The sequence below is a fragment of the Parathielavia appendiculata genome (genome assembly GCF_033297405.1).
Source record: "Parathielavia appendiculata strain CBS 731.68 unplaced genomic scaffold N657scaffold_3, whole genome shotgun sequence".
NCBI lineage: Eukaryota > Fungi > Ascomycota > Sordariomycetes > Sordariales > Chaetomiaceae > Parathielavia > Parathielavia appendiculata.
The window spans coordinates 2,212,952-2,228,125 of NW_026944222.1; the positions used below are offsets into that span (position 1 = coordinate 2,212,952).

General features: G+C 56.2%; 4 protein-coding genes and 1 non-coding gene across 5 annotated transcripts; 2 read left to right on the forward strand and 3 right to left on the reverse strand.

Moving 5' to 3' along the window:
* Positions 1 to 467: 467 nt before the first annotated feature.
* Positions 468 to 555, reverse strand: N657DRAFT_t52. Its single transcript has one exon. It is a non-coding gene; the product is annotated as a tRNA-Arg (tRNA).
* Positions 556 to 2,937: 2,382 nt separating this feature from the next.
* On the forward strand, positions 2,938 to 6,974 carry N657DRAFT_569196 (uncharacterized protein; the record flags this gene model as incomplete). The annotated part of the gene is made up of 5 exons (XM_062788644.1): positions 2,938 to 3,208; positions 3,290 to 4,580; positions 4,641 to 4,712; positions 4,769 to 4,837; positions 4,886 to 6,974. 5 exons carry the CDS (start codon positions 2,938 to 2,940, stop codon positions 6,972 to 6,974), a joined length of 3,792 nt encoding a protein of 1,263 aa, XP_062649991.1.
* A 1,801-nt stretch (positions 6,975 to 8,775) lies between these two features.
* Positions 8,776 to 9,306, reverse strand: N657DRAFT_643016 (uncharacterized protein; the record flags this gene model as incomplete). Its single annotated transcript, XM_062792458.1, has 1 exon — positions 8,776 to 9,306. A coding segment is annotated over exon 1 (202 nt), but the record flags the coding sequence as incomplete, so codon positions are not given.
* Positions 9,307 to 10,963: 1,657 nt separating this feature from the next.
* On the forward strand, positions 10,964 to 13,515 carry N657DRAFT_679194 (uncharacterized protein; the record flags this gene model as incomplete). Its single annotated transcript, XM_062796159.1, has 3 exons — positions 10,964 to 11,546; positions 11,598 to 11,842; positions 11,902 to 13,515. 3 exons carry the CDS (start codon positions 10,964 to 10,966, stop codon positions 13,513 to 13,515), a joined length of 2,442 nt encoding a protein of 813 aa, XP_062649993.1.
* A 385-nt stretch (positions 13,516 to 13,900) lies between these two features.
* Positions 13,901 to 15,055, reverse strand: N657DRAFT_679195 (TAP42-like protein; the record flags this gene model as incomplete). Its single annotated transcript, XM_062796160.1, has 1 exon — positions 13,901 to 15,055. The coding sequence occupies one exon, from the start codon at positions 15,053 to 15,055 to the stop codon at positions 13,901 to 13,903; it is 1,155 nt and encodes a 384-aa protein (XP_062649994.1).
* Between the last annotated feature and the right edge of the window lie 119 nt (positions 15,056 to 15,174).

Here is a 15,174-nt window from a genome sequence, read left to right on the forward strand (position 1 = left end):
CACGGCAAACGAGTCTCCCCCACCAAACTTTTTCCAGGGCGGTGATGAGCTAGCGCGGGGTTCCCGGCAGGGGAGAATGGAAATTGAGACAATTCACTGGGCAGGAGGTTACCGAGTCCGGCCAGCCTTTGCGAGACTGGCCAATCAATGCGCTGTGACACGCTCGGGTGGAGCTGTTCGCATCGGTTTGTCGATGACAGCGGGCAGGGTTCATGCGCCAACAAGGTCCGATTTGGTGACCGCCTTACATGGGGAATTTTTTTTCTCAACTCCATCATCCTCCACACCCACAATTCCAGTGTCGACATTCTTGATTCAGCCTCTCATTCTTCCATCTCTTCCCATACGAAAGGGGACCAACGAGCTTCTGAAAAAAATCAATTTTCCCTTTTTAATGAATCCAATATCGCCTGACACGAAATAAATGAAGTAACTGAAAAAGCTTCTGCTCATCCCTTCAGCTGTTTCGACCAAGCCAGGGGTCGAACCTGGAACCTCCTGATTACTGTACTTATATAGTCGTAGTCAGACGCTCTGCCATTGAGCCACTCGGCCGTATGTGACTGTTAGAACAAAGTTCGGGGGTATGGATTGAAGAACATTCGTCCCATCGGCAGAGCTGGAAACCCTTTGAATTCTGAGCGAGCCGCTGTGTGGGGTTCAGAGCCAAGGCCTGGGAATCAGCATGGATTACCTGTGAACCTGGTTGGCAACAAGGTCGATTGAGATGAGGATGGCTACTTCAGACCGGTAGCGTTTTGCCAAGATGCAGACTACCAATCAATCAACAGGCCGCATCACAGCCAGAAATCCAGCGGCAGCCGCAACTTTACACTACACAGGAAGCCGTAGCTCGCATCAACACCGTGACCATGCAGAGCCGCTCTTTTCCACAGAGCCAGAGCATGCTGGTTGAATCGCATCGCCCGCCATCACACTAGGAGGAGGGCATGTCGGTATCACCAACCGGAGCAGCCGAGTAACCATTGCTGAGCCGCGCATTTAATCTTATGCTAGACGGTCTTTATTCCAACGGCGACTGACGATAACACTATAAAATCATCACCGCCTTTGTAAATAGTGTGTAAAATAGCTTCAATTGACATCTCTTCTCCCGTTTTTAACTACCTTTATATGCTACTGCTAGAGGCTGAAAATCGACTGGGTGTGTACTGTGGTAGTAGGCGACTTTGCTACCTGGTAACAAGATTCATTTGCACGGCCGGGGCGTCCTGGCCGAAGTCTCTTGATTGCCAGTGATTGGTACTCAGCATCTTGGCGAAACGCTACCGGTCCGGGAATAGCCATCCTCGACTGAGATTCTCCGGTGTTTATCTCAACCCTGGTTACAAATCTGCGAGAAGGTCTTCAAGCTCTGATATTCCGCATCATAAGAATCCCATTTCCTTTTTTTCCCCTTTCCCTTTTGTCTTTTTCGCAAGATATTCGTCGATACTTCTCCCCAGCCGAGTATGTCGCTTAGGCGATGCACCTCCTCAAGATCACCGGAGAACGGGATGCGACCTCTGCTTTCAAACAACAGTGGTGGGTCACTTGTCGCTTGTCAATGTTTCTCCTGTTCAGGCCACCAACACTTCGTAAATTCCTGAGCTTCGTCATCCGACATCAAGTTTGAAGTTTGGACTGCCTCCATGGCAATATGTACAGCTAGGATCCCAACCGGATGATGCATATCTCGAACGTCGCATGGGATGGGTAGCGGTACAGGTACGATAGCGTTGCACTTGAGCGGCGTGGGGGACGTAGCAACTCCGAGTATCACTTGATCCGACCATACATATCTTTCAGCGATCTGGGGCTCCAAAGAATCTTCTCTAGCACTGCAGTTCCCGCAAACCTACCTACTCTTCTTCTACCTTCTCTCTCTCGATACATATCTGGTCAACGGACTCTATGGAGGGTCGGCATGCCGGGTGATAGGCGAGGGCTCGCATATCTGCACGACTTGCAGGAGGTGTAACCCGGGCTTACCCCGAACGAGACGGGATCCTGCAGGCTCACCGTCCACCGAAGTTACCAAGTTGCAGTCATGGGGTCACCGCAGAGGATGCATGTTCCAGGTTTGGCCAGATGTTGATCCCATGTCAGCCAAGCAAGGAGCATGTGTCGTCGATGCATCGCGACAATTGCGACATGCCGTGTTCCGACTGGAGACGCTAACCAAAGCGGAGTCGCTAAATCTTGACACACCCTGCTCGCAACGTAGGCTCCTCACTAGCATCTCTTGGCACCACCCACTCCAACCAACCCCGCGATTCGTCGCGAGGTCTGTGGTGCAACAGCTGCCTCGACGCTCCTTATTCGCCAGGAGCCACCTACCGTACGAATACAAGAGGCAAGCTTTAAGGTAGCGGTGTGGCCTCTGAGGAGCGTGCGCTTCGAGTGTGACCGAAAAGCCCCAACAATCTTTCTGATTTCGATGGTGTTTTATCACTCCAACAAGAGTTGGGAGGTGGGTGGTTTAGCGCTGTGCAGGGATCCCCAGCTGACCCTCCCTCCTCCTGACCCCTGCGGCGTCTCGGTGATCTCGGTTGATCGGTCGAGACGGCGGCCCATATTACCTCCGGTCCTCCTCCGTACCACCTAAGCTTTCGCTGTCTCAACTTCCTTCGCGCTCCACGCGCTTGCTTCTCTTTCTCACGGGGAGGGCTCTTGACGGAGAGGGTTGGAAGAAGGGATATCAGGGGTATATGCCATATCAGGCCATTTCTTGCTCCTGCTAGACGGAGGTTGTCTTGTGGGCCTTGGTTGCATGTGAGAAAGGGACTCGGAGAGGAATACACGCGTTGCGCGACGTCCATCTGCCATTGACGCTTCCGAAGCACCTATCCGAAACACAGCAGCTGCATCGACACTTCCCATGGCATCCAGACGCCCTTACTGACGCGCCAGGGCACGCTTTCGCCCCGTCAGACCATGTTGTCTGCCCTACTGCGACCCTTCCAGGGTAGTCGTCAAGCCGATGACCATGCGGACCTCGAGCACGACATAGCATTCCGCCCCTCAGTTGCCGAATACCGCAGCCATCTTCATGCCACCGCGGATTTTACCGAGGCTGATGACGACGAGGAGGAGTCCAACGATGGCGAGCAGTCCCGCTACCCCCTCGCGGGCCGCCCTGACGAGGACGAGGATGGCATGGCTCGATCTACCGGGCTCCTGCCTCGCTTTTCGGCCGGTCACCTAGGTACACTCCCTTTTCTATTCGCTGTTGACCGTGGGAGAGGTCGAAGAAGCTCACTGTCTCGCTGACTGTCGGATTTTGCAGACTCGCTACCCATATACAACATGACCCACGCAATCCGCGCCATTGTCCAAGCCAGGACTGAGACCACCCTGACCTGGGACCAACTGAGGTCCCCCCAGGTCTCGCAGTTCCTGGTCAAGCCCATGTTTCAGCAGATCCGCGCCCACCACTTCTCCCCGGGTACTCTTTTTGCTTTGATGGCAAACTGCCTACAGTTTGAGAAGGAAGGCCAACTGTACCCAGCAAGTGCCGGCACAAGTGCGACCATGGCAAGGGTGTGCGAGTTGTTGGCTATCAAGATGCTCAGGGAGTACAGGACTAGAGAGCTGATCGATGCGCTTTGCCACGACTTCTACCCACTCCAAGGCGTTGCGGGATCACAGACACCTCTCGCCGCAAGGGTAGGCGGCCCAAAGCCGGCCTTTCCGAGGACTTCGACCCTCGAAGTTGCCATTCGCGCCTCTGCCAAGCACTTCGTGTCCCATCCTCTTGTTGTGCAGCAGCTCGAGGCGATCTGGAACGGCGCCATCAGCTTTTCGCCGCCTACCGAGGTATTTCAGCCCCAGGGTTCTGCGTCAAGCATCGCCTCGAGCAACCCATCTCGGCGCCACAGTACGGTTCGCTCCCCTTTACTGGGTGACCGGCGAGCTAAAGAGAGCCCTGTTGGGCTCCCATCATCCTTCGTCGGCCGCCGTCCTGTGACATTGTACAACCCGAGGACTGCTTCCCTATTCAGCCTGTCCCGGCTCCGAGTCCCCCGTTACCGGCAGTTTTTCTCGACAGGCTCCCTAGCTGTCTTGATCTGCCTGTTTCTAGCGGTCCTAAGCCAAAGGTCGAGCAAGATCACGAGCTTGGAGCTGCTCTTTTGGTTCTGGAGCGCCGGCTTTATGCTCGATGAGCTGGTCGGCTTCAACGAGCAGGGTCTCTCATTCTACGTCATGAGCTTTTGGAATATTTTCGACCTCGGCATCCTTCTGCTCTTGATCATTTACTACTGCATGCGCATCTATGGCGTGTTCCTCGTTGATTCTCACAAATGGAACCAGAACGCTTATGATGTCCTCGCCGTCAACGCCATACTCTTGCTGCCAAGGATCTTCGGCGTGCTAGACCACTCCCGCTACTTCTCTCAGCTGCTGATAGCTCTGCGATTGCTGGCAATCGACCTGGCCGCTGTCTCGGTCCTTATATTCATCTGCTGCAGCGGATTCTTTGTGTTCTTCGCCTTTTCTAAGCCCGCCGATAATACCTCGGCGCTGGGTTACAAGATGTTTCAGATCCTTATGGGCTACACCCCGTCTGCTTGGGAGTTGTAAGTGGAACCGTGCACGACGGAGACGTAAGGCGACTGACCGACCACTCTTTTCTTTAGGTGGCCATCCTACAACTGGTTGGGCAAGACCCTCTTGGGCCTATTCCTTGTTATCAGCCACTTCATAATTCTGTAAGCTACATATTCGTGACCTAGCCCTTGAGAACAATACGGCTGACTCATACCAGAACGATGCTCGTCATTATCTTGAGCAACTCCTTCATGTCTCTCACTTCAAAGGCGAGCCAGGAGTACCAGTGAGTCCTCAACACCATCGCTAGTTGTCCAGGGCTGACCATTGCCAGCTTCACATTTGCCATCACTACCATATCCATGGCCAAGAGTGACGCCCTTTTTGCCTACGCTGCGCCGGGCAATCTCTTCGCATGGGCTCTCATGCCCCTGAGATACTGCATGCCGATAAACCGGTTCGTGCAGCTCAACCGTGCAGTCCTGAGGGCGACGCATTTTCCGCTGCTTTTCTGCATCTATTTGTACGAGAAATATCTCCTGTCGCCTGGCATGTTCGAGGCGACGGACCTGGTAGACAAACTGCCCAACGCTCGCTTCCATTCGTCTTCGGACCCGGCAACTATGTCGGCCTTTTTCAGCCCCAGCATCCGAGTGCGTCAAGAATCCGTGGTGGGCTTCCACAAGGATCGCGCTCTAGAAGAAGTCTTCCGGCGCGCCCCTGACACGAGGCCGCAAAGACGTCATGAGCGGAGGAAAACACAAACTGCGATCCGGACGTGGATGGACCAGCACGATGGAGCCTACACCTCGCCGCAGAACTATTCAACCATCAACAGCAGGATAGGCAGTGACTGGCTCAAGAGGTTGGAAATGAACCGCGAGAGGCCGTCGAGGTTTCCAAGGCACTACTCGGATATCCGATCCACGGCAAGCGATCCCGCCGACCTCAACCCAGATGCTGCTTGCCCGTTTCCAGTCGATACGTCCAACGACGGCATCGCGCGAAGAGATTACGCCTTTGAAGTGAAAGAACATACGGATGCCGAAGCGGACGGTGATGATGAACTGGTCACGAACGATGAGGACGAAGGGGACGACATGACAAACACTGTGGACGACCGCGGCGCAGCAGGGGACGAGGCTATCGAGGAGGACTACTTCACGACGCCCGTTGCCACTCGGTTCAACAGCGCAGACATCTCGGTCGAATCCCCACGCCCGCCCACGTCGCGCCGAGTGCCGCTACACAACCGGACCCTGTCTACCAACACGATACTGTACGCGCCAGAGGAAAGCCGCCCATACAGCTCCTCCTCGGCCTCGGCCTGGCCCGTCTCCCGCAACATTTCCTCGCGCCCCATCACCGCCCGCCATACCCCCGTCGCAACCCCTGCCACACCAGGCACCGGCCGCCGCTCCCCGCGGCGCTCCCTCTATCTTGCTTCCCGTCCGCGATCTATGATTGACCCCATGTCGTCCCGCACGGCAGTGCACACCCGCACCGGCGGGCTGACACTCGACATCCCCATTGGCACCTCCATTTCCCCCAACAGACCCCCCCTCCGCCGCCGCTCCCTGGCCGACCTCGCCGCGTCAGCAAACGCGGACGCGGCTGATAACAACAACAACACCAATACCCCGAGCAGCCTGCGCAGCATCGGCATCGACGATATCAGCATGCCCCGGCACCGCCACCACGGCCACAGCAGCAGGATGATGATGCTCGCGCGCATGAAGTCGCTGGAGGCCAGCCTGGGGGACATGGTGCGCGAGATGCGCACGCTGCGCATGTCGGTGCCGAATACGGCGCATAATTCTGACGGGGATGCGGCCGAGGTTGGGAGTGGCGGCAGTGGGAGTGGTGGTGCTGGTGGTAGTGCTGGCGTGCTAAATAGTATTAAACCGTCTTCGTCGTGGGACAACAGGCAGCACCGTCACACGCATACACATCATGGCGGGCAACAAGTGAGGATGCTGGCCGGGTCGGATCCGACTTCAGTTTCTGGCGGCACTGGGACTGGCGCCGGCGCTGCTGGTGGTGTTGCTTCGCGCGGGCAGGCTTTGATTGAGGTTGCTGTTGGGTATGGGAGGGAGAGGGAGAGGGAGAGGGAGGGAGGAGGTGGGGTGGGAACTAGGAGGATGCGGGGTGCTGTTGTTGCTGCGACTGCGAACACGGCTGCGTCGAGGAGAGGGGTATGGCCTGGGAGGAAGGGGGGAGCTTGGAGGAGTCCCAAGGCTGAGGGCGGCGGAGGCGGTACTGCCGACTTGGGGATTGGAGGGGGCAGTGGGTCCGGGGTTAAAGAGAAGGGAAAGGAGAGGGAAACTGTTGTTGGAGGCGGTGGTGGGGGTAGTTTGAGTACGGGACGCTCTCCTGACGATGGGGATGAATTGGAGGTTGCGGCGAGTGGGCTTTCGTTGTGAGATTTGAGGGGGTGGCGGCCGCTTGTTTGTTTACGGCGAGGGTGGGATTACTTGTATGTTCCTAGGACGGGTTCGCTTTCTGGTTTCAGGGTTGGTACGGGTTGCATTGGGCGGCGTTTTGAGCATTTCCCTTGCATTTCTGCTCTCGGTGTGTGCGGATATTGTGCGGAGGCATTCTGGTATACGGTTTCGAAGCATCGGAAGCTGCTAGACGTGACAGCTCGTTCTCCGGTCGTCATCTGGGATGGATTGGAGCTGGTTTTCTGCGTCAGGTGGTAATATCATTGGTTGCTTGGCTTGATGCTGTTTCGTGCGCCTGTGAAGGTTGTTTGCCGTTGTTTTGCTGGTGCAACTTCTATTGCCTATGACTTATAGGTAATGGCGCGAACGCAGAGACGGGCCCTGGTGCCCTTTTTTGTTGAGGTTTAGACCCCTGATGCGCTCTCATTTTAAGGTTGTCTCGGTTCAATCGTACAAGTATCCGGTGCCCTTGACCAGATTGCCTTTTCCCAAGCCAGTTTCGAAAAGGGATTGTACCATGATATCATCCAAGACACATCATTTCGTCCTTTTCCACCCCTTCCCTGCCTCTGTCCCTTGGGGCGGCCTCTTCTCATCACTCATTGCCCGACATACAACCCCGATGCAATTCGAAAAGTAGTGAAAGTGGATTTCTCTTCCCCGACTCCGCCATTCACCAAACACCAGCTAAGCCCTCTACTTTCTCCCTCCCTAAAGCCGGACAGACCCAAGCGAGACCTGAATGCAGACAACAGATTTCAAAGCCCCCCGCCGCTGCGGTCGACGGGGACGTACAGGCTCGTCTCGGGCCGGCTCTTTTGCCGCGCGTCGTTCTCGGCCATGTTCCTTGCGCCGCGCTGCAGGCCGAAGTATGCGGCTCCGAGTACTAGACCGGCCACAGTCAGGCGAGGGTGCCGCCTGGGGGACGTTAGCAGTTTTGTATCTGTTTGGTTGGACACCTGACATTTGTAATGGCTTGGGCGATGAGATGTGGATGTGATGAGGTAGTATGCTTATGTTTAGGTGGAGAGGAGATTGGATTTACTGGAGAAGCAGCTGAGATAGCATAGACGGGATGTATGCAAGGTACTTACGCGAAGACTCGGAGAGCAGACGAGGTGGAAGAAGGTAGAGCCGTGGTTGGGAGTGCGGTTGCGATTACGTTTTTCCGGCTGAAAAAGTGACGGAGTCGAAGAGATGGTGATCACTGCGTCGATGAAAGTCGTCTAAGCGGGAGAGATTGTGGGAGGCCAGGAACACTTGAAGAAATGGTTGAGCTGGAGCTGGATACCATAGGATGGCGGTGAAGGGGCAATTCGCGATCAGACTTCATCAATGCAGCACACTTCCATGTGTCTCTGACGAGGGCATCGAAGAAGCAGGATAGAGTATGTGGTTCGTGCGGCGAACGGGCATGAAAGCTCACACCTTGCTAGGGAGCGGATGTCAGGAGAATAGGCCATATACTCAGGACTCTAGCCAACCTCGGTTCATGGCGATGTTTTCCGATGCTCCTGGTTTCCCCCGAGATGGGTTGGGTGGAGATGCTACCAAACCTTAGCTGGGACCGGATCGGGTGGCACGCGACACACCTCGGATGCAAGGGGGGCTGGCCCCGACAAGCAGCCGGCCTCGCTCGGCTCTTTGGGTAACAAGAGACAGGGGTCATGACTTCAGTGGTTCCCGGTGGTTCCAAGGCCTAGAACGTCCTGATGCTTTCCCTCCTCTGGTGACGAACTCCGGGTTACAAACCCAGCCGACACAGATATCGGCGTATAGGGTGCCTTCCAACGGTAATATCATTTTTGACGTGTACCTTATTGTACCTTAGCAAATAATCGACTGGAACAAAGTGGACTCAATGGGAACAATGCCATTCATGCCCTTCATCGTTACGGGGGTGGGGCACGCCAAGGCTGAGAGCAGTTAGCGTGCATTGTCTGTGATTCTGTACCTCCAGTCGTCCATAACATCATCACATCATCCTGTCTAAGGTATCGGCCTCTCTGATGAGAATGAGAAGGATGGACCGAGAGCAGAGCGCAGGACGGGCTTGGGAGCCTTGATGTTCCCTAGCAGCTAGAACTGATCGACTTGGTACAATACCTTGTGGTGAAGCCGGAAGACAGAGGCTCATCAGGCTCGATGACGGGGACGTAATGCTGGGCCGAACGGGTACCATGGCGGCGCAGGACGTGAAGTCGGTAACCTGCTCTGTTGAGACTATACGACAGGCCCAGTGTGTAATCCAGAAACCTGACTATGGAAAGATTACACGGAGCCTGATAACCTCGGCGAAGTCCTGGGCGTAGGTTCTCTTAAATTTAACAGTACCGTAGTCCAGGTCAAAAAAAAATACTCCGACGAATTTGCTGCCGACAGCGGACGGACCACCAAAATAATGTCATTACAAACTATCCTGTTGACTACCGCTCTCAACACTGGGTTCAGGGGGACACCTCCCTGGCTCCCGTCGAGTTCGAGCTATAAACAGCCTGCATCATCATAAAGGCGAGGACGCCCAGTTGAAGGATACGCTTGGACGATCCTGCATCGCTTCATCATTCGACAAAGCAGCGCCTAGAGTCTGCAGACCTGGATTGCAACAAGTCAAATCCACAGGCCAACGAGGGCCTTTGCTATCGAACGCTGCCAGCAACAATCCAAAAGCGCAGGCTCGTCGCCGTGCAGCTATCGGGAGCAAGGCCGGCCAAAATTCTTGAGCTTATGTGTGCCTTTTATCTGGGGTCAGAAAGGCCTAACCTAAGTATCAAGGGCCGAACGAGAGTCAGGTACGGATACAGAGCCCTGGGTTGGCTAGGTTGTTGGGGATGATAGGAGGTTCACCGTCGGGCTCGATGCGACATGTTCACCCTATCCGCCGCGGTTGCAAGCCGGATTGGCTGCTTTATGGTTGGGCCCACTGTAAGTGGCTCAGATCAGAATGAATGTTGCCTGTCCAAGCTCAGCAATGTCAGGACTGTGCACTCTGCCGTGCGAAACTGTTGAGGACTCAGGAAATAAACATAACTTCAAGCCCTCTGGCTGATCTAACCTGGGGGCGCCTCAAACTGGCTTGTGAAACAAACCGCAGTTTCCGCACCAGTACGGCGACTCAAACATGGCGATGACATCAACGTATTTGGCGCTTGAGCCACGGTTTCAAAGGGGCTCGAGTGGGTCTCATGGCTCTCTGGAAGGAAGGTAGACATGAGGATGAAGAGCCCACGAGACATTACTATAGAAAATCATGATGTCCAAGGGTGTTGGCGCGTAAGGTGCACAACCATCCATTGTTTTATTCAGTTTCTTCAAGAACTCATGAACAAATAGTCGGAGCCACGTCAACTCCAGTACCGAGCGCAGTCACGTCCCTCCTCGACGGGCTGTTGCCTAAGCTCAGACACGATATCTCGGTGCTGTACATACGCAGCTGGCTGACTCTTTAAGCTGTGTCATTACTGAGGCGGCCGATTGATTGGGTCCCCCACTGTCACTCACTTCCAGAATCTCCAACCATTGGTCCGCCGTTGGAGCAGCAGCTCAGTGGCGCAGCGTAGGAGACGGGCATAGATGTATTGACAACCCCTCATGAGAGCTGTGAGCCTTCGACGGAGTGTCTCAGTGCTGCTATGAACAGCCATTAATGCTTCCCCTCTCATCTTGACACGATTTTGTTGTTGAACCATTGTCATGGAAGGGGTGCTATGATGACTTCCAACACAACAACACACAGAACCTGACACATCACATTCTCCTGGCGAGGCCCCCTACAAGGCTCTGGCCACGCTCCGGTTCTTAGACCATCTGCTGCTGGTCAACATCTTTCAATCCTGCTTTTCTCATTCCTCTAACTTACAAAGCTTTTCTGAGCTCACAGTCAGCCATCTCCTCCTCAGCCACCCCGACTTCTGTACAGTGCCACGCATCATCTCAACTACAGTTTCGCAACCCGGACCGGCTCGAACATGAGGCCCTCCCCTGTCTCCGCCATCTCGGGGTTTCCGTTCGGCCTGACGATCAATGGAAACCTCAACTCCGCCACGGCGAACGCTATCGACGTCCATCTGATGGAAATCGCCGCGATCAGAAACACCGCCGAGGTCGACAGCCAAGGCACTGTGCTCGCCGTTGTGACCTTCCCAAAAGACAACGGACTGAGTTGTGCTTGTGACGGGAAGCCGTGGCAGGATGTCCGCCTTCGCATGAGCTACGAGAAGCTCGCTAATCTTGTCTCGAAGAAGATTCAGGACATGTTCAGCCCAAGAGCCCAGAAGCGCTTCCGTAGACGCCTTGGCCTCGAGCATCAACTCCCTCCCGGCGTCGAATATGTACTCGACTTCACACCCCCATCCGAAGGCCCGGAACTGGCCGATCTCACCGCCGCGCTCTGGCTGCCTCGGGCGGTCAAGCTCTGGTTCCTGGCTGGCCATTACATCCCCTCGGCCGTTCTTGAAGCTGGCACCGGGCTCCCGACACGCCCTCTGGCCGACAAGGCTGTTGGCGCCATGCTGGTTCTCGGCCACGACGATATCTGCCAGGGCAGTGCATGTATGTATAGGCAGCGGTTCCTTACACCCTCCCCGCTGACCGCTGCTCTAGGCCTTTCAGATTATACCGCGTGGCAACCTAAGCCTGAAAACCCGGGCGTTGTTGAGGAACCCCCCTGCGGTCCGAGCCACATACCTACGTGGCGGAAGGTTGAGGACTACTGCCCGATCCGCCATCGCGTCGCCATTGTTCGTATCCTCAGGGCCATCAACGGCGAAGGTCTTCTTCTGAACTCGGCCGTGCGCATGTGGACCGTTGCACAGGTTGCCATCTCGCTGGAAATTCCTCAGGTTGTGGTGAGTTCTTAATCCCTTCCCGGGGTCCTTCTCCAGACAAGGTCGTTAACACAGCTCAGGTCGATCCCGTCACTCAGTGGCTCGTGGCGCCGCCCAACACAAAGTTCATTGAAGTCTGCCCGGAAAAGGCCTTCCAGCTGGCCTATGACCTCCGAATCCCGAGTGTGCTGATAGCTGCCTTCAGGATCCTCGTCAACGAGCTTGCCGTTGACTATGCATCGTCGGATCCCGTACCTGGTCGACCCCAGTTGACCTGGGCCCAGCGTCGCCGTGACGACTACGGCGACTATCCCTCCGACCCTGTCGAGTACGCCAGCCGTGAATTCGCAGAGCGCATGAACGGAAACCTCCAAATGCTGCAGTCTGACAATGTATTCGGCCGTCTCCCGGCCCCCAACCCTGAGTGGGAGAAGCTCTGCTACCTCGGCTCGCTCATCACTCGCCTTGACATATCTCACCCCCTGCACAGGGCCTACGGTAACCTGACAGCCGCCCTCCTCTTTGCCTTCCGCCAGTGGATCGACAAGGCCCTTGAGTTCGGCTCTTTCTCCAGTCGTGTGCAAGACCTCATCGAGGCCCAACGGAGCCACTACATACCTTCCTGGGAGCGTAAGCCGCTGATCAGCCTCTACTCGACTCTCAACCCCGCCCAAAAAGTTCTCACGCCGTTCTTCTGGTCCAGACTCAACATTATTGAGCATCGGGTCGAGTTCGGCGCCACATTCTACCGCAGCAACACCCTCGACCGCCATGTGGAGACCTTCAACACCGAGCTGCTCCGCGCCCTTGCAAACCACACCATCGTCCCCTCCGAGTCCCACCCCTCCCTCGCTCACCTCGAACCCCCCGTGCTCCAGAAGATCCAAATCCAGTTCGGCCTCCCCGAATTCCACCGCCTGCTCAGCCAGGGCCTTAACAGCCTCTGCGCCTCATTCCTCGCCACTCACACCTCCTTCGCCCGCGACGCTGACTCCGGCATCCCCTTCTTCCTGTCAGACCACCTCCTCCTGTGCCTCGACGAGTCAGAGCTCAACTACCTGCCCATCTGGGCCGGCGGGCTGGACGACGGATCCGGAGGCGTCTTCCAGCAGGCTATTCCCGAGACAGACATGGGTCCCTCAGAGCCCGGGCCGGGGTATCATACGGGGTACACCGCTGCGGGAGATACTACGGCGGGCGCGCCTACCGACGACGCTGATGTGGAGGAGGGCGACGGGACGACGGTTGTCACTAAGGATGGATATGGCCCCTCGACGATTTCCGCGCCGTCGGATCTGGGGTTCGGCGGACTGTCGCTGGGGAATGGCACGGCGGGGAGGAGTCTGGCGGTGCAGCAGAGCGGTGCCGGTACGGCTACTACGAGTGTCAGTGGGGTCACGCCGCGGTCGGAGGCATTTACGATGGACGCGGCAGAGGATGAGGGCATGTATGCTGACGCTAGGTATGCGCAGCCTGCTGCGCATCAGGCACAGGGAATGGCCATTGAGCAGTACGTGAACGAGGCTGAAATGGAGGTCGAGGCCGAGGCCGGAGATGGAGATTGGAACGGGGAGGTGCAAGGTGGCATGGAATTGAGCTTGAGTGGAGATGAGGAGATGGACTTTGGCTCGGATGACGATGGGGGCTCGACGCTGGATGAGTTCGAGGAGGTTGATGCTGACGAGGCGTGTTGATTCTTGTTTGTCTGGCTGGGCTTTGATCATGGAGTCACTTGGTACGGATCCCGGGGCAAAGAGGTGAAGAGGGAACGGGCGGATTGGGGGCGTTCGGTGCTCGACTGGGTTTTTTCTATGAGCCATCCTGCTGTTTCGGCTCCTCTGACTTTGTTACTCGTGTAGGGTGTTGCCTGGTGCTTCAATCATGGTTGAGATTACTACGTAGGAATAGCAAACAAGCGGCATCCATGGCAAGGAGCCCATGGCATTAACTGAAGCTAAAACGACAAAGCCAATTGAGCTGGAGGTACAAACATAGGTACAGGCCCTGTCCAGTTTTTCATGACCAGCATAAGCATAATCACAGTTCTCATTTGAGTCGGTCTATACTACGCGTTGCACACTAGCCCCTATTCAAGGTATTTCCGCTCCCTTTGGGATTCGCCTCGACAAACTCATCCCATGCCCGCGCCTTCATCGTCTCCTCATCCGCCTTCTCAATGTCATCCTCATCCGGTTCCGGCCGATGCCAGCTCGCCTCGCCACCGCCCTCGATGATTCCGCCCCGCCGCCGCTCCTCCTCCAGGTACTCGTCGATTGTCATGGTTGGCAGGTTGTGTCCAGGTCTAAACACACCCCTGGCCAGCTCCTGCCGGTTATTCAGGAGCGTAAACGGCTGCAGCGGCTTTCCCTCTTTTGACAGCAGCGGTCCCCCGGGCAGCCCCTGCGACGCGCGCAGCGGCCGGTCCAACCGCTCGCTGTAGTCGGGCTTCTTAGTGTCGCCCAACCCACCGTACCTCTGGCGTCGGCGCGTATCTTCCTCTTCCCATACATTGAGCCCGCCGCGCAAGCTTGGGTTGGGGGGTGCCAGCGCGAGGATCTCGCACTCTCGATTGAGACCGTCGAGAGCCTGGAAGGCTATGTGCGTGCTGTATTGGAGATTGGCGAGGTGCACCTCACGGACGGCAGCTTCGTCCCCGCCACCGGTGGTGCCTCCTTTATGGTCGTCCTCGGTTCCATAGTCTGGGCGACGGCGGAGAAACTCGAGCTTGGCGCGAAGCTCCTTCTCGGTTTTGAGATTGGCGATCTTGGCATCCCGGCGAGCGGCTGGGTTCGAGGTGGGTACGGTGCTAAAGGCGGTGGGCGCCTCGGTGTACTGTTTGAAGAGTTTCTGGTGGGCGGTTTGAAGGAGACCGTAGTTGTCGAGGAGGTGTAGGTAGCGCTCGTAGGCCTCACGGGCAGATGCAAGTAGGCTCTTGCGTTCCTGGACGTGTTCTTGGGGTGACGGAGAAGAAAGTTTCTGGGTGAGTTCGGCGAGATGAAAGTTCGTAAGGAGGAATGGGAGGTCTGTGGTCGACAGGTCCTCAAGCGACTCGTTCGGGCTGAAGAGGGAGAGGGCATCGATCAAACTGAGACACTCTTGGTACAGTTTCACAGCCGAGGACACCGTGGCTTGGTATTCTGGAGAGTTTTGGGGCAACTGTGAGCCATCGAGGGCGAGGCGCTTGGCTTCGGCATCCGCGAAGACGGCTTTGAGGGAGCGAGGTTCGTCGCCCATGGTGTTTTTGTCTGTCGGTGAAATTGGCTTGGGAACGGTGGGTAAGGCTGTGAACTATCAATGGTCAGGCTGATTCTGTGGTTTGGGAGACGAAAAGGAAGATGGAGGACGCCTGTGGA